Genomic DNA, 25194 nt, shown 5'->3' with positions numbered 1-25194 from the left:
TTTCGCCGCAAACTCCACACAGTGACCACTCTCTACAAACTGTTCAACGGTCGTTGTCCACCTCACTTACAATGTCTTCTGCCACCAACCAGATCATCATCCATTGATTCTAGATACTCCCTAAGAAACGGAAACAATCTCTCTTTCCAATTACCAAAAAGTGTGAGAACCCAGAGGGCCTTTTTCTATAGAGCCACCCAACTGTGGAACTCCCTTCCATCCGACACACGGACTGCCCCCTCACTTTCTACTTTTAAAACTATGGCATGGAAGTCACTGGGGGACCCCTTCTCTGTTTAAATCTCCCCGATCTAGTACGAACTACTATTCCAATGTACAATCCCGTATCCGTATTTTCTTCCTTTTAGATTTTATAGTGGTATTCATAGAATGTTTATGTACTATATTGATCCAATGTAAGAGTTGTAAGATTGTACGTGTGTATGATTTATTCTTAACTAACGCAACTTGTATTTTTAACTAATGTATTGTATTTTATCATGTACTTTTGCAGCAAGGCTAGCCCCTTGTAATAGCAGTAGCTAGTCGGGCAGCCTTGGCTGTGGTACACTGTACGCAGCTGAACAAATAAATAAAAAAAAAAAATAAAAACTTCCTCGTCAGCCATGTGGGCCGAACGGTGACGTTGTTTGGCCCCTTCCTGGCACGCTACCCGCGTTTCTTCAGGAAGAACAAGCTTCAACTTCAACTTCAACTTAGACTACCCCCAGATAACCCCGCTAGGGGCAAAGTAGGGGTGGAGGAGGTCCCAGGCTAAGGCGGGCAGGCCTCCAGCCTGGCGCGGAAAGACTCAACGGTGGGAGCCGTAACAACCGCGCCAGGCAGGGCGTTCCACTCGGGTATGGTGCGGGGGAAGTATGAATATTTGTAAGAGTCTGTTCGGGCGTAAAGTGGTTGAAATTTGAGCGTGTGGCTTCCCCGGGTGCGCCCCTGAGCTGGTTTCAGTAGACTATCTGTATTAATATTGATATGGTTATTAAGTAGCTTATAGAAAAAGGTGAGGCGGGCGTTCCTCCTCCTTTCAGATAGAAGTGTCCACTGCAGGTCATTGAGCTCTTACATCACACAGTTTCAGAATGAATTTATCTTCAACGGATGTTTCCTGACATTCTGTCCTGGATATAATGTTCATCGTCAGCTATGTGGGCGTATGGGCGACACGAGTTTGGCACACAGTGTCTCTTCGGGACGCGAAAGTCAAGGGATGTCGTGACAGCGAGCGGTGCGGTGAGCGGTGACCGTAGTCTGTACAACCCTGGTCCATCGCTTTAGCCTAATGCCCTGGAGATATTTCATCGTCAGTGTGCGTATTGGTGACACTAGTTTGGCACACAGTGTCTCTTCGGGACGTGAAAATCAGGGGATGTCGTGACAGCGAGCGGTGCGGTGACAGGTGTGGGAGCCGTGACATTAGTACGAATCTGCACAATCCTGGTCCAGTGTTTCAACCTACCCAGCAAAAATTCTACACTGTTGGCCTTTGAGACTAGGCAGATGGAAAAGGCATTTAGCCCTGTGCCATTTACACGTGATAAACAACAAGTCTCACCTACTAACCAACAGTGTACCCGACTTCAGTTGGGGACGTAAAAGACACTGGAAGGAGAGGGTTGGGCTTCACCTCCCAATACTTGGCCCTAGACACAGCGGATAACAACTCAATGTCTCTACAACCTCGAGAACGGCTGTACTACTTTCCCCTCTTTTTGAAATTAGGCCATGTTGCTTTGATTATATGGATGACATCCGCGTGCGCGTCGATTTTCATCGGTCGTCTCCAAAATAAAATCGAAGTGTTCGGCCATACTGTAATCGTAAAAAGCTGCTGCAAATTGAGAAAATACATGCAAAAAAATATTTCGAAAAAATGGATACTAATGTCTTAGAATGCCAAAGTCAATACCAAGAAATGTTAAAAGAGCAAGAATGGAGAACCCATATTTCTGTGTGTTAAGTTCTGTTCATCTTTTGTGGCCATGTAGATTTCATAATAAAGGCAAGTTTCTGTTTTTTATTCCGAATATTTGCATCAAATTTGTCGTCCCCAGAGGATGTCATCCATATAATCAAATTCACATGGCGTCAGACTGGATTCCGTGGAGGGTTGCTCATGTACCAGACAGGGGCTGTGCATGGGGCGTTTGAGTACTACGTTAAATCTTCGGTAGTTGGGGGCCGAGTTGAGCCATTTTCTTGGAATCAATCAGGGCAATTGTGAACTTTTCATGTCATTGTTTGCGCATTTAATTCTCTGATGATGGTTCCTGATCAGGGAATGTTGCATGTGAAAATAAATGTAAACAGAAACTTCTACGCATCTATCAATGTACATGTATTCTTCCCCTGTACTCAATTTGTTTGAAAAACCACCAAACACCCCTCCTGAACGTTTTACATGGAATAGTCCATTAGTTCAAGGGCAACTAAGGAGCAATCAATCAAAGTACGCTTGAGTTTCAGTGGGGACACCTGGCGTTTTTTGCAGTATTTGCAGCTTACTGGCAAAGTTTTACTGCAAGAAAGGTAGTTAAAAATCATATCATACACAACATAGTTGACTTGAAAAACTCAGAACGTAGAAGACAGAAAACGTTGAAATCATATCAAGCCGACGAAACCTTCATATTACCAACCGTAACGTTGTTCATTTCTAGACTTCCACAACGACCAGAATTTGTCAGATGAATCGTGTTGATATGTTGACTTCCGTGTATGACGTCAGACATGCTCGTTCAGAGGTTGCCAGGACACGCTCCAAATGAACCTTCAGCCTTATTTTTAGTCATGCTGTGGTCAACCTTCCACTCAAGTTGGGTGGACTTTCTCACTGGGTGTTGCATGCAGTGTAATACATATGGGAGACGCGAGGTGAACGTCCTTGAAGGTTAATGACCTTGAGAGTTCTAATGCCCTTAAGCCCCCGTCACAAATCAAGAAATTAGCTCGGCCGACTTGTTGGCGAGCTCCGAATGGCGATTTTCGGGCGAAGTACGGCCGACGTCCTGTCGATTCTACGGGCTTCGGGCGAATTTTCGGAGCTCGGCCGACGTTCGCGTGTCACTGGAAGCTGCGCTTAAATTCAGCGAGGCCTCGGCGACGATTTTTGAACTCGCACAGCTCGTCAACAGTTTGCCCGTAGCTCGCCCGAGCAACGCCCAGCGCTCGGCCAATATTCGGGCGGGCATCCGAGGATTTTAGACCCGATTTTTGGTCGGTCGGAGGTCGCCCGAACTCTTCGGCCTCGTGCGAGCCTCGCACGGGCCTTGAACAATAATCGGACGACCGTCGTCAGTGTTCCGGCCGACTCATGAAAAGTAAGGCGTGCTTCGGGCGAGCGTTGTGCAGGTGTTGATGGGAGCTTGGACGGGCCTCGCGATCGGCCGAACTCCTTCTTGTTTATAGATAAAAGGAAACGACAGTTTGGTTTATAACATAAGATGATAAATGATACTGTAATATTAACTAATACTAATTTCAACTTGTCGAGGAATGCTGCCAAACTTTTCTAATGAAAGACAATTCAATGCAAAGTTAAATTTGCATTAAAAAAATTATAAATAATATGTTGACACTGAAGACAATGCTTCTTGTTTCTATTTTGCTATTGGTTTGGATGTTTCAATTTGTATATCAATGAACTGGGGCTTGACTTTTGAGGTTTGACTTCACTTCCTGAGTTTTTCCTCCACAAAATGACTATTTGAAAGTCCACTGAGGCATTATAGACATATGTTTGTCTGCCGAGGCACGCCCAGGCGTCGGCAGGGCGTCGATAGGCTTATCAACGGTCGGTCGAAGCTCGGACGGCGTTCGCCCGAGCTTCCGTCGATTTCCATTCGGTGAAAATTTTTGGATCGGGGTTAAACGACTGATCTGTTGACTTTGTGGCTCCTGCACTTGTATTTTGATTGGTCTGTAACAAAATTCCTCTTTATGTGATTATTTTCAGTGTGCCCACCTACTTCACTTGTGCCCTTCAGATTTGCCACAACTCAGAAAGTAAAGTTGGTCCAAATATGAGCTTGTTACCAGGCCATGATGATGACCAGGCCATTTGATTCTGACTTCGTCCGTGTCCAAGAGATGGTACCGTCTTATGTGGGAATTATGATTATTAGCGTTCGACGGACGTCGCCCGAGCTCTGTTCAATTTGTGACGGGGCAGGTTTTCAGTGAAAAATACGGTCGACGCTCGGGCGAATTTGAAATTCGGCGAGCTTCCGGCGATCTACAAAATCGGCCGATGCTCGCATGAATTGTGACGCCGGCTTTACAGAGAGCTGTTTGCCCGGCTGTCACAATTGCGGTGTAATGCATTTGGAAGATGGGAGGGGGCGTCCATGAAGGTTCATGTCTAATGCCCTGTCTGTCTCACAAGGAGCTGTACAGCTAATAACTGATTGCCCGGCTGTATATACAGTGTAATACATATGGAATATTGGGGGGGGGGGGGGCGTCCTTGAAGGTTTATGTCCTTGAGAGTTCTACCGCCCTGTCTGTCTCACAGAGAGCTTTCGGGTAACTTTGCCTGGATGTGTTGTAATGTGTGATAGCATCCATTCAACATACAACACAATGTATTTTTTTGTACATTTTAATCATGCTTGGCTGATGATAAAAACAAAGCTGAAAGTCACGCTGCGAGTACATTTTGTATATATAATATTGAATGTTTATCTATTCTTTCAATAACAGTGTCCATGACCTCATCATCAACATCTGTCTTCCTCTTCTAATTCTACAGTGTATTTGCTAATTGTTATATGTAGTATAGAATGGATACTGATGTTATATAAGCGTTTCAGACTTGTAACGGCTGTTCTAAAGGGTATTATGAGACTGAATTTTGCTGTGAGCCAGTCACATGTATGTGACAGTCGATCATGTATATCAAAACAGTTGGAACACATCTCTGAATACACCTCTGGAGATTGTTAAGACATGCCTAATTCCCGCAGATATTGATAGTTGGATGTAAAAGTAGAATAAACATCGCACAAGTACCAAAATGCCTCCACGTCACCAATACATGCTTGAACCACTCCTAAACGTCTGACTAAATCGTGCTAAATTTGTAACGTACAAAGTTGTTTCAACTTGGGGCATTGTACTCACTGTAACTCATGGTCAGCGCACCTGGACGGGGCATGCGTCTGTCTAGGGTGCAGCTGAACCGAGTTCACACACATAATACCGACTCGTAGTGCATGGAAAATCGTTCCACTTGTAGCCATATTCGTGTTTCCACTCGGCACAGTCCTCGACAGATTGATAATCGTCAGGTTGTTCTGGTGACCAGTTGCTCCAGCCGTTGCCAAGCGGCGTCCCGTCCTCCCACACAAAGGTTCCCTCCTCAACCTGGTCTGTCAGACCGAACCAGACACTAAAGCCAGGCGGGTACCAGTCGTTGATCTGGTTGACCAGGAAGTCGTTTGTTGCCTGGTCCTTCGGCAGAGCCAGGTGCCCGCCGGCAGCCTGACAGGCGGACCTGGCTTCGGTGTAGTTCCTCTTCCCGGCAGAGAACTTGAAGCACCTCTCTCCATCTTGGAACGGTACGTAACCACTAGGGCAGACTGGAAACGGGGCAGAAATACACTTTTCATGCTTTATTTCGAGCGCACAACGCCCTTATTGTATTGTATTAGAAATTAGGATGCTATATCAAAATGTATGCTAGCCCTTATTGTATTGTATTATTAATTAGGATGTTAAGTTTTATTCTATACTTCTACTTTGTATTATGTTTACGAATTCTTGCCATACTTTGTACCATGTACAATTGTCGTGCAATAAAGTTCTTCTATGTCACTATCAAAAACGTGGAGCATGAAAACATAATAGTATAATGTGGGCTGTCTAGAACAGGGCACATTAACCATTACTGATCAACAGAGACGATCACGGTATAAACTTCCTGAAACTTTGGACGAACGTCACGTGTTCGTAAGGTCACGTGACCTAGGTGGCTGGTCACCTGAACTCTAAGTGAGACAGGAGTATGACATTCGGAAATTCGGGACAGTAACGTTTTGTTTGTTTGTTTGTTCGTCTGTTTGCATTGCCTCATGGCGTAACACACCAGGTTTGTACTGAACAGTACAAGCAGCGTATCCGGACAGACGTATTTGATTCACTCATTTCGGGAAGGACCCCTACTATTTTCGATAAGCGTGACGGGTTCTTTTACGTGCTTGAGGCGTGGCTCTCCTCAAACACGGTACATCTATTTAACGTCCTATCCAAGGGACGTCCCTAGCCGAAGCTAAGTACTCATTTTCACCTGAGTGAATTGGGGAAAGTCGTGTAAAGTGCCTTTGTGTTGGGTTTTTATCTATGTACTATGTTAACTAACAATACAGACGAACCATCAAACTCATATACACACATCATGTCATTTAAGAGCACTAACCATCAACATCCAATTCTATCTGTTCGCTTCCTTCCGAAGTGTCAGCAGATAACTGGCAACCGCCACTTGGGCAGGAGAAGTGGTGGGATCGCTCCGTATGAGCATTGTAGACGTCCACCTGCAAACATACGAGGGGTGATCAATAAGTCCTCGGCCTCACCTAGAAATATGGTCCACAACTAAGATTTTGGGGCATAATTATGTAGTGTGACATCTTTTAGGAATATCCACCAAACTTCAAATTATTGTGGCCGATACTTTTTAGTGGACGTCATTTGAAAACTATAAGGTAAGTGACCAGAAAAACAAGGGTACACTGTGGTCAGAGCTGTGTGGGTCGAGTTCTTCATGCCATGAATCGGCATAAAATCTGCGAAGACATTGTCAAAATATTTGATAAAGCTTCCCTTCTTATTTCAACTGAAAAGAAGTGGGTATCTGACTTTCAGCAGAGCAAGTCGGCCCGCACACCTCAAGTCACAGCTCCATTGTCCATTTCTTTATCCTTCTACCCCACCTAACGTTACTGAGTGTCGTCTGTAAAGTAATGCTCACAATAATTTGAAGTTTGGTGGATATTGCTAAAAGATGTCACACAACATAATTATGCCCCAAAATTTGAGTTGGACCTTATTTCTAGGTGAGGCCGAGGACTTATTGATCACCCCTCGTAACCCACAATGATTTTATTACCAGCATCATATCAAGAACCTCTGAATCATTCCCGTCCTAATGAATGACGAGCGGACTGAAATCCCCCGCTGCCAGTCACTTGGGATTTCGCAATTGTTGTAAAAATGTTGGAAAGGGGAATCCGATGTTATTGAGGTAATCACTTCGGTCCCCCTCTCTTTTAGGAATTCATTGATGAGAAGTTTTATTGCAAGTTCATGCCCGTGGGCTGGTTGCAAATACCTTGTAGGAACATTGGGGAAAACATACATTTGACAGTGACCTTTGACTGACTTTGTTGTAACAATAGGCGACTACATACGTTTGTTGGTTATATTTAGACAAGCTGGGTTTGACTTCATTGATAAGTGATAATCTGATTTTCCCCCGCTCTTGTTGTTGAAGAAGTTTGATTATTCAAACTTACCCAGTCCAGTTTGAGCCAGTCCTCTCCTGAAGCGGTAAGTCGAAGACGTGTGGGAACACCGAAGTTGGAAGCAGCAAAGGTTCGATTATACTCGGTCCTTTGATGTTATGCATGTGAGAAAATACAATCACAGGTTCGTTATAGAGGTGCATTTTTTTTACATATTATCTGTGTAGTGTTAGAAGGCAAAGAGAACTTATTTATTACAGTCTTGCCAGAGCAATCACGTGAAAAGCTAAAACTGGTTCCGAGCATGCATTGAAGTCTTATCAAACTCTTGGTAAGTTCTACTTTACACCAGAAATATGCAGTTATAGCCTGGGTGCCATCATTGTAAAGTTAGTTTACCGGGTCCAACCCGTTTGAGAGATTCTGTTCGGGAGTATTGGAAGCCAGATACACTAAGAACGATGGCACTCGGGCTAACACAGCTAGCCTGAGTGCCAGCCTTTTTAGCTTCCGTACGCTACCCAATCTCCGCTCCTCAGCGGAGCTTGGGTAGTGCAGCGGAGCTAGGGTAGCGGACGGAAGCTAAAAAGGCTGGCACTCAGGCTATAACACAACATCAGATCAAGACTAAATAAAGCACTCAAGTACCGGTGACGCGCATCTGATGTTACCTACCCTGCACGTGCAAGTCCAGATACCGTCACTGCCGTGCAGACATCCTCACAGTCGGCAGAAAAGATTTCGATGGTGACAGGATCGTCGCTCTGAGAGTCGGCAGCAGCGCTCGTCTTGATTTTCAAGCCGTGGATCTCTGTTAGATCAAACAACATATCGTTAAGCATTGTGTATATAACATATTTTTTTACCACAAGGGTAAAACTGTAGCCACTGTTGATATCACAACGGGTCTTTATCTTTTTTTATTTTTTTACATCGGTGCATATATCGATGCTGTTGCTGAAGGACAATAGATATGCATGTAGTAAACTTTCCAAAATACTAAAAATGTTCCAAGATTATCATTATTATGTCATCAAACAGTATCGCAGCTTTAAACAGTCTTTTCTATACGCTTTTATAACTTTAACACGCCGATTTACAGAAATGGTGATAAACACCCCATGAAATATCGGCACTTACCATTAAGATCCAAGACTAGATGTTCGCTTCTCTCCGAAGTGTCGGTAGATAACTGGCAACCGTCACTGGGACAGGGAAAACGGTGGGATCGCCCAGTATGAGCATTGTAGACATCGATCTGGAAATTGAAAAAACAAACATTATAAGATGAACATCAACAAACCAGGGGGTTGCTGCAAACGATTCAATGGCGACTAGACTGAAAATAGCTAGAAAAGTAACATTTGCATGCAATTACACAATGTTTTATTTCACATGGTTTAGCCTAGGAATCGAAACTACTGCTATGTTTATTCTAACAGAAACACATTCATATATTGTGACTAGCCCCTCTAGGTCTGTCCTGCCACTTGCTACATTTCGAAATCGAACGCCACATTCTATTATACCTGTAACCATGGCGACAGCCGTTTCGCACAGGTCATTGACCTTGCTTGTTTGGAACGAAAGATGCGGAAGAAAAGAAGCCAAAACTATATTTTCTTTCCATGAAGGTAAATATAGATAGTTTTGATATTCAAACTTACCCAGTCCAGTTTGAGCCAGTCTTTCCCCGACGCTGTAAGTCGAAGCCGTGTTGGAACACCGAAGTTGGAAGCGTCAAAGTTTCGTTTGTACTCAGTCCTTAGATGTTGTGCATGAAAATGCAAACATAGGTTCATTGCGAGAAGGCTCTGCTTTTGTACACTCAGGTTTACATGTCTTTGTCTTTAAAATGTAAAAGGAACTCGATTATTACAGTGTGGAAAAATCATTAAGGCAAGATTTGCTTCTAGCATGCATAGAAGTTTTATCAAACTCTACAAGGTACTTGTACATTTCATATGACAGATTGTTAGTAATGGTAGTCTGGGTGCCACCCTCGTAAGTTTACCGGATATTCCTTACTCGCACCCTTAAACTAAGAGGGATGGCACAGCATCAGACTGCATGAAACACTACATATACGGGATACGCGTATCTGATATCACCTACCCTGTACTTGTAAGTCCGTATACGGTCGCTGTTGCGCAGACGTCCTCACAATCCGCAGAAAAGACTTCGATTGTGAGAAAATCACCGCTCTGAGAGTCGGTAGTAGCACTCGTCTTAACCACAAGACTGTGATTCCCTGTTAGATAAAACAACATATCGTTAAACACATTTTTTAGTCAAAAGTGAAAAACAATAATGTAGCTACTGAGATATCACAAAAAGTTAACCTTTTTTTTACATTTTGCATTGCTCCTACATAGCCCAATTCCCCACATGATCAATGTATGTCCCATAACTCTCATTTAAAACATAGTTCCTAGCAGCGTAGGGAGACATTAGTGTCCACAGCCAATCAGAGCCCAGCATTTTGGTGTAGCCATGGGAACGTAATTAGGGGGACCCTAGGGTCTGACCCCCCTAGGGTCATGTACCGTAGGGAAAAGGATAGACAAGTAGCTGTAATTAAGTAATTAATTTGATTGGGAAGTAAATAACAATGTAATTAATGGAATTGTCTAGAAGATGTTGTTTGCATAAACATAGTTATTGTTATAAGGAATACATGTCTGGGCAACACCTTTCTCACACAATGTGACGTACATCTTTGCTGTTTGTTGGTTGTGACAAAGATAAGTACATAGTGTAAAGGAATGCCATTCCATTTGTCAATTCGTGTTAGTATAGTGGTGAGTATACCTGCCTGTCACGCGGGAGACCGGGGTTCGATTCCCTGACACGGAGAACAAATGTTTTATTTTTATTTTATCTTATTTCTTCAGTATTTGTCTCTTGTGAGAGGACAGGCAGACAAGTAGCCGTAATGAAGTAATTAGTCTAAGGGGGAAGTAAATAACAATGTGATTAATGGAATTGTCTAGAAGATGTTGTTTGCATAAACATAGCTATTGTTTAAGAAAGACATGTCTGGGCAGATTAGTCTAATGGGGGATGTAAATAACACGGTAATTGACGGAAGTCTCTAGAACATGTTGTTTGCATAAACATGGCTATTGTGATGAAGAGGACATGCCTGGGCAAAGCCTAATCTCGCATGCAAAAGTCTATGACGTACAGCCTTCCTGTTGGTTGTCTGAAGCGAGAGCATGGTATAAATTGACGGTACGTGTTAGTCTGATACCATTGCACCTATCTGAGAGAGAGAGAGCGAGAGCGGAATGTCCCAGACCAGAGACCTTGTGACTGAGCTGATGGTGGGAGAACAAGAGACACCAGCCATGACTGATCCACGGAAAAGCCGTAGGAAGAGGAAGCATCAAAACGCCGATGACACCAAACCGAAACATGTACGTGTTGAAACACCGACTAATAATACATCTGTCGGCTGCAGCAGCGATGACAATGCGTCTACCGAACCGTTTCCGACGACCCCGCAGAACGTGTCGCCTGAGCCGAGCACAGCCAAGGGGCCTACTCTCCTGAACCAGCCCGCGCCGGGTCTGAAGTATCCTGTCATGGGGCAAAACGGTTATTCTTCTACGCCGCCGATCAAGCAAGCAGTCCCCCAAGCACCGTACAAGGCAAAGCCGCAAGAAGTCCGTCTCCCACTTGGTGACGATGTGTTCCTGACTGTAGCTCTGTTCAGGGATAAGCCGCTGGTGTCCGTACGGCAGTTCTACCGACCAGACCCCGCAGACGTCAACAACATGAAGCCTGGTAGGCACGGGTTGTCCATGTCTCCGCAAAACTGGGAAGCGCTGAAGACGCAACCAATGTTGGCAACGCTTCTAGATTGCTTGTATGCTTCAATGCCTATCGACGACACGACGTTTCAGCCGACCACCTTCGACTTGGGAGATCAGCGCTACGTTATGGTCCAAAAGTCAAAATCGGACTGCCTACCCGGTGTGGGCAACCTACCCAGCATCTCCCTGTACCAGATGTACCGACCATACGGATCACCTGCCACAACACCCCCCATGAAGAAGGGAATAGATCTAAGTCTGGGGCAGTGGAACGACCTGGAATCCAAGATGGAGACTGTCGACAAGATATTGGCAGCAATGGCAGTTGGAAAAATGCCCACCGACAAAGACGTGATCCAGTCGTCTATTGTGTACTGAAAATAAAAATGAATAAAGCTTCCTAGTGGTTTGAACACAGGCAAAGACCGTATACTTTGTTGTTGTTTCATGTATGTATGTGTGTGTGTGTGTGTGCGTGTGTGTGCATGGATGATTGTCTTACTAGGACAAGTCTTGACATGATTTGGAATAATTAGTTGTTATATTAATGAGCTATGACGTACAAGTCCTTTGATTGGTTAAGAGTAGTCTGACAAGACAGTGTATAAAAGCAGAACACAATCGAGTAACTCACATTGAGAGAGAGGGAGACAGAGAGAGAGGACAAGACGCTCGCTACGACATGGCCTGTGGTGGAGAAATCAACAACAACGGTATGGCAACATCACATCCAGACGCCCTGATCCTTGGCAAAGTGTTCCGAGAGACGTGTGACTATGGATACACCAAGTTATGCCTTCGAATGGTTTCGGATGACTGCTATGGGTGCCAAGTCGACCACCCGTCCCAGACAAACCATCCTTGCCTCTACATGGGTCAAGAAGAAATGAAAAATTACCGTCAACGCAGTCTGGCCTGCATGGATTTCAAGAAAATCTACGAAGATTTCTCTTACTGCATGAAACGTCTACATCTAGAGGCGAGGACGCCAACAGAGGACGCCCTATCCAAGATCTTTCAGCAGTGGTATCAAGAACAAGAGGCAGAAATCACCCGTGATGGCTATGATGAGTCTAAGGCTGACGAAAATCAAGAGGAACCGCAGGCTGCCGACGGAGTCCGCACTCTAGTCAGGGACATAGTCGTTAACATGCTGGAAGACACTCGAGAGACAGCTGTCTGAAGCACGATGTGACAGAAAGAAGCAGAAGTTGAAGTCACAATGCGATACTGATAACCATATTGTTCTGAATAAAACAAATGTGACCAGATTGAAAATTCGTGTGTCCGTCCTTCTTTACAATTATGTGTGTGTGTGTGTGTGTGTATAAAGTAAGAGTATTCCTAGGACTCATAGACATTTGTTCAAAACAGCGAGTTGAGGTCAGACATGGGTTATCTCGTGTCAAGAAACAGAATGCGGGGTGTAGTGTGTCGTGTACAGTGTGCGTTTGTGTACGTTGTACTGAGGTTGTGTGTTTGGCTGAGAGGGTTTAGATGGTTTTTACAACAGGCAACAAGAAACGATAGAGGACTGTATAAAACTCCGTTGACAAGACCGCGACTGTACAGAGCACATCGTATACAAGATCTCCGATATCTATAAAGCAGGGATACCCAGAATCAGTTATCATTTGTTCAAACATTCAGGCTGAGGACGGACATGGGTTGTCGTCCCAATTGTCTTATTTCGGGGAAGAAGTTGCAACGTTTAGCAGGCCGTTTTCAGTGTCTTTGTGCCTGTGCTGGAGGGCGGCTGAGCGTTGTCCTTAACGGGGTAAGATGGCTTCGTCGGCGGGGAAAAAGAAACGAGTCGGGCGGTCGAAACGCACCAACAGCTCCAAGAAACGACACAGACTCCTTCACAGAGTCTACTATAATACTAGACATCCTGCGGGATATGGGGGTGTTGAACGACTGTACCTCGCAGTTGGAAAGAAAAACGGAATAACTAGACAACAGGTCAAGGAATGGTTGCGTTCACAGGACACCTACACCTTACACAAGCCCATAAGGCGTCGATTCAAGAAAAATCGCGTTATTGTAGGAGGGATCGATCACCAATGGCAGGCTGATTTGGCAGATCTACCTGCTATATCAAAGTACAACGACGGCTATCGCTACATTTTAACATGCATCGACGTGTTTTCAAAATATGCATGGGCAGTAGCCATGAGAGACAAGAAAGGAGTTACAATCGTCAAAGCCTTTCAATCAATCTTGGAGGATGGGAGGAAACCGTGGCGGTTACAAACCGATCAGGGAAAGGAATTTCTCAATCGAAACTTCCAAGCCCTTTTGAAAGATGAAGACATCGATTTCTTCACAACTTTCAACGAGGAGACAAAGGCCAGCGTTGTAGAGCGCTTTAACCGCACGCTGAAAACACGAATGTGGAAATATTTTACGGCGGCAAATACCTATCGCTTTACAGACGTTTTGGACGATCTCGTATGGTCATACAACAATTCCTATCACCGTAGCATCAAAATGTCTCCAGTGGAAGTGAACAAAGGCAACCAGCGTCTAGTTTGGCACACACTGTACGGCACGACAGAAACCAAGGAACGGGTGATGATGAAAAAGAGGCCAGATGTTTTTAAGTTCAAACTCGGAGATCTCGTCCGTATAAGTAAGTCCAAATTAAAAATGGAGAAGGGATACACGCCGAATTGGACGACAGAAATATTTACCATTTCAAGACGAATCGCTCGAGTCCCTCCTGTTTACAGAGTGAAGGATTACCACAATGATGAGCTACAGGGGACGTTTTACGAACAAGAGCTTCAGAAAGTCACAAAGACGGATGATGTCTATTTGGTTGAAGAGATCATCAAGACTCGGAGGCGTGGTGGCAAAACGGAATATTTGGTAAAATGGAAGGGTTACCCAAACACGTTTAACAGCTGGGTGCGAGAGGAGGACGTCTCGTCGGTGTAATATAAAGACGCTGTCACAGAGGCTGCGAGTAGTCCCGCCGTTACAGTCATCATGGTAGCATCGTTTTATGTGACGTTGCCCAGTGATGGATCGATGGATGTATACCCCGAAAACACCATTGCAAATTACAGTGTCAAACTAGCGCAGCATGTCGAATTGAGTGGAGAGTGGGAAGTGGCATTAGTCGAGCTCCAGTACCCGCGTTCGTGGAACAATGTACGGGATGGCGATAACGCGTTATCGTATAACACCGTTGAGGAGGAAGAAGTCTCTCCGGACAAAAACTCATTCTTAAAGGTACCACCAGGACATTACGACGACATCACAAAACTCATAGAGGCTTTGAATGAATCAGCTTCGGCGCAATATCCGGAATTTGTTAAACAGTTTACAACATTCAGTTACAACAAGACGGATAAACGCGTAACAATAACACTACCTCCAACAGCAGTACCCCCACAGTTCAAACTAGTAGGCAATTTAGCTAGACAACTCGGGTGGAGGGACCCCAAACACGTTGTGGGTAATTGGTGTAAGGCGACTGCTCCACCAGATATCAACTTAGGGTTGCACTCGCTATACATTTACTGCAGCCTCGCTGGGGATCGTTTGGTAGGAGGTGTAAAAGTTCCTCTTTTGCGTATTGTCAAAGTGGAGGGGCATGACGGAGAAGTGGTGGATCATGTCATTCGCACACCTCATTACATGCCACTGGCACGGAAGAGGTTTGAGACGGTTGAGATAGATATAAGGAATGATTTCGGGGAGCCTGTACCATTTGAGCAAGGGCGAGTGATAGCGACACTTCATTTCAGACAGAGGAGAGCGTCATACCTGTCTTGAGTTTACCACTATGATGAATCAACGTGGCGGTCAGTTACCTGTTTTCAGAGGCACCCAATACGGTTACGGGTTAGGAGGTGTTTTCAAAAGTCTGTTCAAAACGGCACTTCCACTTCTCAAGCGAGGTGGTAAAGCCGTAGGACGACAGGCATTGAAAAGTGGCGTCAACTTTGCACAAGACGTATTGGAAGGACGTACTGTAAAATCAGCAGCCAGGCAGAGAGTGAATGAATTCGGCCACAATCTTGTAACTCCAAAGGGTGGACGTAAGGTCGCCCCCAGAAACACGACGAAAATGCAAAACAAGCGGGGCGTCAATACCAGTCGGACGGCTAACAAAGCGAAGGGAGTCGGCAGACGTCCCATAAATAGCGTGAAGCGCGGAAGAGTTGCCATTCCTAAGAGTGGGAGCACCAAACGCAGACGTATCTCCAAGGACATATTCGATTGAAGTACTAGCCATGGCTCGTCATCTCCATCCCTTATCTATTGACTGCACCAAATCTGAGCTAGACCTTTTTCAGGTCCCGCCGACTCTTACCACCATCGACGAGGGACGCTGGGTTGAATATCGTCCCGTCGCTAACCTATCTGAATCCAGTCCAGTAGAGTTCGACATCCCCAGCTCTGGAGAAGAATATACAGATCTGAGTCAGACTCAGCTGTACGTGCGAGCCAAAATCGTTCGAGGGAATGGAAACGATTTGGTTGATGGCGCAAAAGTGGGACCGGTCAACTTGTGGATGCACTCCCTATTCCAGCAGGTCGACGTCAGCTTAAGTAACAAACTAGTCACACCGTCCACGAATACATACCCCTACAGAGCGATCCTGGAAACGTTGCTTAACTATGGCCGAGAGTCCAAGGAGACTCAGCTCACTTCTGCCCTCTTCTACAAAGACACACCTGGAGCAATGGGTGTGAGCGACCCGAACCCTGAAGCTGCACCTGTCAACACGGGGCTGCAGAAGCGTACACAGTTCACACAGCGCAGTAACGTGGTTGATATGGTTTCGCCCCTACATATTGATATGTTTTTCCAGGACCGGTATCTTATCAACAACGTTGACATGAAAATCAAACTGCAACGCAGCAAAAACCAATTCTGTCTGATGTCTTCAGAAGTGAATCCAAACTACAAGGTGGTGATCATGGAAGCAGCACTCTTTGTCCGGAAAGTGAAACTGAGTTCCTCATACCGCCTGTCCATTGATAACCAACTGGTCAGAGCGTCGGCAAAATACCCCATCCGCCGGGTGGAAGTAAAGGCCATCACTGTTCCAAGAGGACACCTCACCACCAGCACTGACAACGTTTTCTTGGGCCAAATTCCGCGACGCGTGGTGGTAACGTTGGTTGAAAACACTGCCTTCCAAGGTTCATATGCCACCAACCCGTTCAACTTCCATCATTTCAACCTAAACTACATTGGCCTGAACATCGACGGAGAGACAGTTCCGCACAAAGCTTTGACGCCTTCATTCGCAGAGGGTGCCTTCGTGAAGTCGTACTACACACTGTTCGGGCCAACAGAGAAACTGGGCCGTGACACCGGAAACCACATCAGCCGGGAGGACTTTGACAAAGGCTATGCCTTCTATGGTTATGATTTGACACCCGATCTCTGTACTTCAGGGCAGGGACACTTCAATGTCGTAAAACATGGGAATGTCCGTCTGGAGTTGCACTTTGCAGAAGCCCTGGAGAACACTGTGGTCGTTCTGGTTTGGGCCGAGTTCGAAAACCTGATCGAAATAAACAACCACAGGAACGTACAGTTTGACTACACCAACTGATGAACACGGTACAGATTGATGATATCCTGAGGACAGACCCTGTTACTACATTATACACTAGAGGAGTTTTTGCTGTGAACGAAATACCAGCACAAGTGGAAAGTTTTCCAGCAGCCTATGTCGTGAACACGGACCCCAACGATCAACCGGGAGAACATTGGGTTGCAATATATTTTGATGTAAACGGGCGCGGTGAATTCTATGATTCGTACGGTCAGAATCCCGAGTTTTACGCCGATCGCATAGAGACATTTCTAAACAGCTGTAGTACTCAATCATGGCTATACAACTCGCGTCAAATACAAGGACCGTATTCCACAACGTGTGGACAACACTGTTTGTTTTACCTATTACATAGGTGTCGGAATGTTTCGATGACGACAATAGTAAATATGTTTAGTGACGAGTATGAGGTAAACGACCTCCTGAGCACCAACATCACAGACAATCCTGGTCGTCGGCTGGAAAGCATTCTCCTGGACTATGGACTGGAACAAATGCTCCACGAGCCTACTCGCGGTGGAAACCTACTCGATCTGATCATCACTTCTCATCCAGCGATGTGCAACCAAACTGGCACCACTGCACCCCTCGGGGACTCTGATCACTTAACAACTGTTGTAACGCTGAACCTTAATGCTACACGGCCCTGTGGCAAAAGGCTTGTCTGGTTGTATAACAAAGCAAATCTCGAATCTCTTTGTGAAAACCTTAATAATGCCCCTTGGAATGCAAATTTTGTCTATGAATCAATGGATGAAGTCTGGGACTCTTGGTATGCTATGTTTCTCACAATATGCAAGCAGCATATCCCACACAAATTTGTCTCAACGCAAAGAACTGCAAAACCTTGGATCTACGGCAACAAGGAGATCAAAAGTGCGATTCGCAGGAAACATCGTCTCCACTCCAAGGCAAAGCAGAAAGACACCCCTGAGGCATGGTCACTCTACAGAAGCCAGAGAAACTTGGTCACTGCCCTAACAAGACGAGCTGAAGCTACTTACATTAGGGAAGTCCTGGAGGATGTCGAAGGTGGAAACACGAGACGTCTGTTCAAGTACACCAAGACAGTCCTGGGACAAGCTTCGACGGGCGTGCCAGCACTTAAAGTGGGGACTGACATTCTTGACACTCCCAGAGAGAAAGCCACAGCACTGAACGACTACTTCGTACAGCAGACAGACCTACCCGGTAGGGATGATACTCCACCCACCTTTGCTCCACCTGTCTCTCCTGAGTCATCCCTGGAAACGATACAAGTAACAGTAGATGAAGTTCGCCAGCAACTCTGTAACCTTAAGGTGGGAAAGTCGTGTGGCCCAGATGATATTACACCAAACCTTCTACGGCGAGTTGCAGATCACATCTCAACACCCTTAACCAAACTCTTCAACTTGTCGCTGTCCCTTGGCCAAATTCCGTCCAGGTGGAAGGAAGCAAATGTGACTCCGATCCACAAAGGAGGCAGTCGACACGTCCCCAATAACTACAGGCCGATCTCCCTGCTGAACATCATCCCCAAAGTGTTAGAAAACCTAGTAAACAAAAGACTGACGGAGCACATCTCCCCGCTTCTGACACACCATCAAAGTGGCTTCCGCTCGCACGACAACACAACACTCCAACTGATCCGATTAGCTGATGAATGGACCAAAGCCATGGACAAGGGAGAGGTGGTTGGCTGTGCTTTCCTGGACCTGCGTAAGGCCTTTGATAAAGTTTGGCACAAGGGTCTTCTAGCCAAACTCGAAGGGTATGGGATCTGTGGGCCGCTGCTCGAGTGGTTTGCCAGCTACCTTGCAGACAGGCGTCAGCGAGTGGTTGTCAACGGCGCAACATCTGACTGGAGAACTCCCCTCGCTGGCGTCCCCCAGGGCTCCGTCCTAGGACCTACTTTATTCATCTTGTACATTAACGATCTTGCCTCCAGTTGCACAGCATGCGACGCGAACATGTTTGCAGACGACACCTCACTCTCAACAGCTCACCGTTCCGTCCAAACTGTTGTAGACTCTCTCAACAGAGATCTGGCGACTGTATCCGACTGGCTACTACTTTGGAAACTCGAGGCTAACGGGGACAAATGTAAAGTCATGTACCTTACTACCCGCTCCCTCCCACAAACGATCCCCCCAGTCGTCCTGGCCGGTACTACGCTACAAATCGTCTATAGTCACAAGCACCTGGGAGTGACTATTACCAACAAACTCACATGGACCCTGCACGTCGAAGCCACGACTAACAAGGCAAGACGGACTGCTGGCATGCTCTGCACCCTTCGAAAAAAGGTGCCTAAGGACACACTGCTCAGGCTGTACAAGATTATGACTAGACCGGTCTTGGAATACGCCGACATTGTATGGTCAGGCCTCACAAAGCGGGACGAAAAACTGGTGGAATCTGTTCAATACCGCATGGCAAGAATCATAAGTGGTCACCATGGAATTCCGTACCCCTCTTACCGCACCGTCTACTCCCAGCTGTCTCTTCCGTCGCTCGTCTTTCGCCGCAAACTCCACACAGTGACCACTCTCTACAAACTGTTCAACGGTCGTTGTCCACCTCACTTACAATGTCTTCTGCCACCAACCAGATCATCATCCATTGATTCTAGATACTCCCTAAGAAACGGAAACAATCTCTCTTTCCAATTACCAAAAAGTGTGAGAACCCAGAGGGCCTTTTTCTATAGAGCCACCCAACTGTGGAACTCCCTTCCATCCGACACACGGACTGCCCCCTCACTTTCTACTTTTAAAACTATGGCATGGAAGTCACTGGGGGACCCCTTCTCTGTTTAAATCTCCCCGATCTAGTACGAACTACTATTCCAATGTACAATCCCGTATCCGTATTTTCTTCCTTTTAGATTTTATAGTGGTATTCATAGAATGTTTATGTACTATATTGATCCAATGTAAGAGTTGTAAGATTGTACGTGTGTATGATTTATTCTTAACTAACGCAACTTGTATTTTTAACTAATGTATTGTATTTTATCATGTACTTTTGCAGCAAGGCTAGCCCCTTGTAATAGCAGTAGCTAGTCGGGCAGCCTTGGCTGTGGTACACTGTACGCAGCTGAACAAATAAATAAAAAAAAAAAATAAAAACTTCCTCGTCAGCCATGTGGGCCGAACGGTGACGTTGTTTGGCCCCTTCCTGGCACGCTACCCGCGTTTCTTCAGGAAGAACAAGCTTCAACTTCAACTTCAACTTAGACTACCCCCAGATAACCCCGCTAGGGGCAAAGTAGGGGTGGAGGAGGTCCCAGGCTAAGGCGGGCAGGCCTCCAGCCTGGCGCGGAAAGACTCAACGGTGGGAGCCGTAACAACCGCGCCAGGCAGGGCGTTCCACTCGGGTATGGTGCGGGGGAAGTATGAATATTTGTAAGAGTCTGTTCGGGCGTAAAGTGGTTGAAATTTGAGCGTGTGGCTTCCCCGGGTGCGCCCCTGAGCTGGTTTCAGTAGACTATCTGTATTAATATTGATATGGTTATTAAGTAGCTTATAGAAAAAGGTGAGGCGGGCGTTCCTCCTCCTTTCAGATAGAAGTGTCCACTGCAGGTCATTGAGCTCTTACATCACACAGTTTCAGAATGAATTTATCTTCAACGGATGTTTCCTGACATTCTGTCCTGGATATAATGTTCATCGTCAGCTATGTGGGCGTATGGGCGACACGAGTTTGGCACACAGTGTCTCTTCGGGACGCGAAAGTCAAGGGATGTCGTGACAGCGAGCGGTGCGGTGAGCGGTGACCGTAGTCTGTACAACCCTGGTCCATCGCTTTAGCCTAATGCCCTGGAGATATTTCATCGTCAGTGTGCGTATTGGTGACACTAGTTTGGCACACAGTGTCTCTTCGGGACGTGAAAATCAGGGGATGTCGTGACAGCGAGCGGTGCGGTGACAGGTGTGGGAGCCGTGACATTAGTACGAATCTGCACAATCCTGGTCCAGTGTTTCAACCTACCCAGCAAAAATTCTACACTGTTGGCCTTTGAGACTAGGCAGATGGAAAAGGCATTTAGCCCTGTGCCATTTACACGTGATAAACAACAAGTCTCACCTACTAACCAACAGTGTACCCGACTTCAGTTGGGGACGTAAAAGACACTGGAAGGAGAGGGTTGGGCTTCACCTCCCAATACTTGGCCCTAGACACAGCGGATAACAACTCAATGTCTCTACAACCTCGAGAACGGCTGTACTACTTTCCCCTCTTTTTGAAATTAGGCCATGTTGCTTTGATTATATGGATGACATCCGCGTGCGCGTCGATTTTCATCGGTCGTCTCCAAAATAAAATCGAAGTGTTCGGCCATACTGTAATCGTAAAAAGCTGCTGCAAATTGAGAAAATACATGCAAAAAAATATTTCGAAAAAATGGATACTAATGTCTTAGAATGCCAAAGTCAATACCAAGAAATGTTAAAAGAGCAAGAATGGAGAACCCATATTTCTGTGTGTTAAGTTCTGTTCATCTTTTGTGGCCATGTAGATTTCATAATAAAGGCAAGTTTCTGTTTTTTATTCCGAATATTTGCATCAAATTTGTCGTCCCCAGAGGATGTCATCCATATAATCAAATTCACATGGCGTCAGACTGGATTCCGTGGAGGGTTGCTCATGTACCAGACAGGGGCTGTGCATGGGGCGTTTGAGTACTACGTTAAATCTTCGGTAGTTGGGGGCCGAGTTGAGCCATTTTCTTGGAATCAATCAGGGCAATTGTGAACTTTTCATGTCATTGTTTGCGCATTTAATTCTCTGATGATGGTTCCTGATCAGGGAATGTTGCATGTGAAAATAAATGTAAACAGAAACTTCTACGCATCTATCAATGTACATGTATTCTTCCCCTGTACTCAATTTGTTTGAAAAACCACCAAACACCCCTCCTGAACGTTTTACATGGAATAGTCCATTAGTTCAAGGGCAACTAAGGAGCAATCAATCAAAGTACGCTTGAGTTTCAGTGGGGACACCTGGCGTTTTTTGCAGTATTTGCAGCTTACTGGCAAAGTTTTACTGCAAGAAAGGTAGTTAAAAATCATATCATACACAACATAGTTGACTTGAAAAACTCAGAACGTAGAAGACAGAAAACGTTGAAATCATATCAAGCCGACGAAACCTTCATATTACCAACCGTAACGTTGTTCATTTCTAGACTTCCACAACGACCAGAATTTGTCAGATGAATCGTGTTGATATGTTGACTTCCGTGTATGACGTCAGACATGCTCGTTCAGAGGTTGCCAGGACACGCTCCAAATGAACCTTCAGCCTTATTTTTAGTCATGCTGTGGTCAACCTTCCACTCAAGTTGGGTGGACTTTCTCACTGGGTGTTGCATGCAGTGTAATACATATGGGAGACGCGAGGTGAACGTCCTTGAAGGTTAATGACCTTGAGAGTTCTAATGCCCTTAAGCCCCCGTCACAAATCAAGAAATTAGCTCGGCCGACTTGTTGGCGAGCTCCGAATGGCGATTTTCGGGCGAAGTACGGCCGACGTCCTGTCGATTCTACGGGCTTCGGGCGAATTTTCGGAGCTCGGCCGACGTTCGCGTGTCACTGGAAGCTGCGCTTAAATTCAGCGAGGCCTCGGCGACGATTTTTGAACTCGCACAGCTCGTCAACAGTTTGCCCGTAGCTCGCCCGAGCAACGCCCAGCGCTCGGCCAATATTCGGGCGGGCATCCGAGGATTTTAGACCCGATTTTTGGTCGGTCGGAGGTCGCCCGAACTCTTCGGCCTCGTGCGAGCCTCGCACGGGCCTTGAACAATAATCGGACGACCGTCGTCAGTGTTCCGGCCGACTCATGAAAAGTAAGGCGTGCTTCGGGCGAGCGTTGTGCAGGTGTTGATGGGAGCTTGGACGGGCCTCGCGATCGGCCGAACTCCTTCTTGTTTATAGATAAAAGGAAACGACAGTTTGGTTTATAACATAAGATGATAAATGATACTGTAATATTAACTAATACTAATTTCAACTTGTCGAGGAATGCTGCCAAACTTTTCTAATGAAAGACAATTCAATGCAAAGTTAAATTTGCATTAAAAAAATTATAAATAATATGTTGACACTGAAGACAATGCTTCTTGTTTCTATTTTGCTATTGGTTTGGATGTTTCAATTTGTATATCAATGAACTGGGGCTTGACTTTTGAGGTTTGACTTCACTTCCTGAGTTTTTCCTCCACAAAATGACTATTTGAAAGTCCACTGAGGCATTATAGACATATGTTTGTCTGCCGAGGCACGCCCAGGCGTCGGCAGGGCGTCGATAGGCTTATCAACGGTCGGTCGAAGCTCGGACGGCGTTCGCCCGAGCTTCCGTCGATTTCCATTCGGTGAAAATTTTTGGATCGGGGTTAAACGACTGATCTGTTGACTTTGTGGCTCCTGCACTTGTATTTTGATTGGTCTGTAACAAAATTCCTCTTTATGTGATTATTTTCAGTGTGCCCACCTACTTCACTTGTGCCCTTCAGATTTGCCACAACTCAGAAAGTAAAGTTGGTCCAAATATGAGCTTGTTACCAGGCCATGATGATGACCAGGCCATTTGATTCTGACTTCGTCCGTGTCCAAGAGATGGTACCGTCTTATGTGGGAATTATGATTATTAGCGTTCGACGGACGTCGCCCGAGCTCTGTTCAATTTGTGACGGGGCAGGTTTTCAGTGAAAAATACGGTCGACGCTCGGGCGAATTTGAAATTCGGCGAGCTTCCGGCGATCTACAAAATCGGCCGATGCTCGCATGAATTGTGACGCCGGCTTTACAGAGAGCTGTTTGCCCGGCTGTCACAATTGCGGTGTAATGCATTTGGAAGATGGGAGGGGGCGTCCATGAAGGTTCATGTCTAATGCCCTGTCTGTCTCACAAGGAGCTGTACAGCTAATAACTGATTGCCCGGCTGTATATACAGTGTAATACATATGGAATATTGGGGGGGGGGGGGGCGTCCTTGAAGGTTTATGTCCTTGAGAGTTCTACCGCCCTGTCTGTCTCACAGAGAGCTTTCGGGTAACTTTGCCTGGATGTGTTGTAATGTGTGATAGCATCCATTCAACATACAACACAATGTATTTTTTTGTACATTTTAATCATGCTTGGCTGATGATAAAAACAAAGCTGAAAGTCACGCTGCGAGTACATTTTGTATATATAATATTGAATGTTTATCTATTCTTTCAATAACAGTGTCCATGACCTCATCATCAACATCTGTCTTCCTCTTCTAATTCTACAGTGTATTTGCTAATTGTTATATGTAGTATAGAATGGATACTGATGTTATATAAGCGTTTCAGACTTGTAACGGCTGTTCTAAAGGGTATTATGAGACTGAATTTTGCTGTGAGCCAGTCACATGTATGTGACAGTCGATCATGTATATCAAAACAGTTGGAACACATCTCTGAATACACCTCTGGAGATTGTTAAGACATGCCTAATTCCCGCAGATATTGATAGTTGGATGTAAAAGTAGAATAAACATCGCACAAGTACCAAAATGCCTCCACGTCACCAATACATGCTTGAACCACTCCTAAACGTCTGACTAAATCGTGCTAAATTTGTAACGTACAAAGTTGTTTCAACTTGGGGCATTGTACTCACTGTAACTCATGGTCAGCGCACCTGGACGGGGCATGCGTCTGTCTAGGGTGCAGCTGAACCGAGTTCACACACATAATACCGACTCGTAGTGCATGGAAAATCGTTCCACTTGTAGCCATATTCGTGTTTCCACTCGGCACAGTCCTCGACAGATTGATAATCGTCAGGTTGTTCTGGTGACCAGTTGCTCCAGCCGTTGCCAAGCGGCGTCCCGTCCTCCCACACAAAGGTTCCCTCCTCAACCTGGTCTGTCAGACCGAACCAGACACTAAAGCCAGGCGGGTACCAGTCGTTGATCTGGTTGACCAGGAAGTCGTTTGTTGCCTGGTCCTTCGGCAGAGCCAGGTGCCCGCCGGCAGCCTGACAGGCGGACCTGGCTTCGGTGTAGTTCCTCTTCCCGGCAGAGAACTTGAAGCACCTCTCTCCATCTTGGAACGGTACGTAACCACTAGGGCAGACTGGAAACGGGGCAGAAATACACTTTTCATGCTTTATTTCGAGCGCACAACGCCCTTATTGTATTGTATTAGAAATTAGGATGCTATATCAAAATGTATGCTAGCCCTTATTGTATTGTATTATTAATTAGGATGTTAAGTTTTATTCTATACTTCTACTTTGTATTATGTTTACGAATTCTTGCCATACTTTGTACCATGTACAATTGTCGTGCAATAAA

At 45.6% G+C, this 25194-nt stretch overlaps 3 protein-coding genes, 1 long non-coding RNA gene and 1 other non-coding gene across 5 annotated transcripts in view; 2 read left to right on the top strand and 3 right to left on the bottom strand.

The window, feature by feature from the left end:
* Positions 1-4630: 4630 nt before the first annotated feature.
* LOC136443827 (C-type lectin domain family 4 member E-like) lies at positions 4631-8308 on the bottom strand. The gene is made up of 4 exons (XM_066441194.1): positions 8154-8308; positions 7530-7626; positions 6431-6548; positions 4631-5594 (listed from the first exon to the last, which is right to left on the bottom strand). Exons 1-4 carry the CDS (start codon positions 8306-8308, stop codon positions 5179-5181), a joined length of 786 nt encoding a protein of 261 aa, XP_066297291.1. The 3' UTR covers positions 4631-5178.
* Positions 8309-8628: 320 nt separating this feature from the next.
* Positions 8629-9724, bottom strand: LOC136443999 (uncharacterized). Its single transcript, XR_010757218.1, has 3 exons — positions 9594-9724; positions 9146-9242; positions 8629-8736 (listed from the first exon to the last, which is right to left on the bottom strand). It is a non-coding gene; the product is annotated as an uncharacterized lncRNA (long non-coding RNA).
* A 538-nt stretch (positions 9725-10262) lies between these two features.
* Trnad-guc (transfer RNA aspartic acid (anticodon GUC)) lies at positions 10263-10334 on the top strand. Its single transcript has one exon. It is a non-coding gene; the product is annotated as a tRNA-Asp (tRNA).
* Positions 10335-15540: 5206 nt separating this feature from the next.
* On the top strand, positions 15541-16875 carry LOC136443826 (uncharacterized protein F54H12.2-like). The gene has a single exon (XM_066441193.1). It carries the CDS (start codon positions 15541-15543, stop codon positions 16873-16875), a length of 1335 nt encoding a protein of 444 aa, XP_066297290.1.
* Positions 16876-24008: 7133 nt separating this feature from the next.
* Positions 24009-25194, bottom strand: part of LOC136443825 (uncharacterized) — a 32499-nt gene continuing 31313 nt past the window's right edge. The window contains exon 18 of the mRNA XM_066441191.1: positions 24009-24973. Within this exon, the coding sequence (XP_066297288.1) occupies positions 24558-24973 (416 nt within the window). The 3' untranslated portion in view covers positions 24009-24557. The remainder of the gene's footprint in view (positions 24974-25194) is intronic.

Source organism: Branchiostoma lanceolatum, chromosome 10 (assembly GCF_035083965.1).
Source record: "Branchiostoma lanceolatum isolate klBraLanc5 chromosome 10, klBraLanc5.hap2, whole genome shotgun sequence".
NCBI lineage: Eukaryota > Metazoa > Chordata > Leptocardii > Amphioxiformes > Branchiostomatidae > Branchiostoma > Branchiostoma lanceolatum.
Note: the sequence above shows the minus strand (reverse complement) of the source record. Positions and strands in the feature narration are given on the sequence as shown.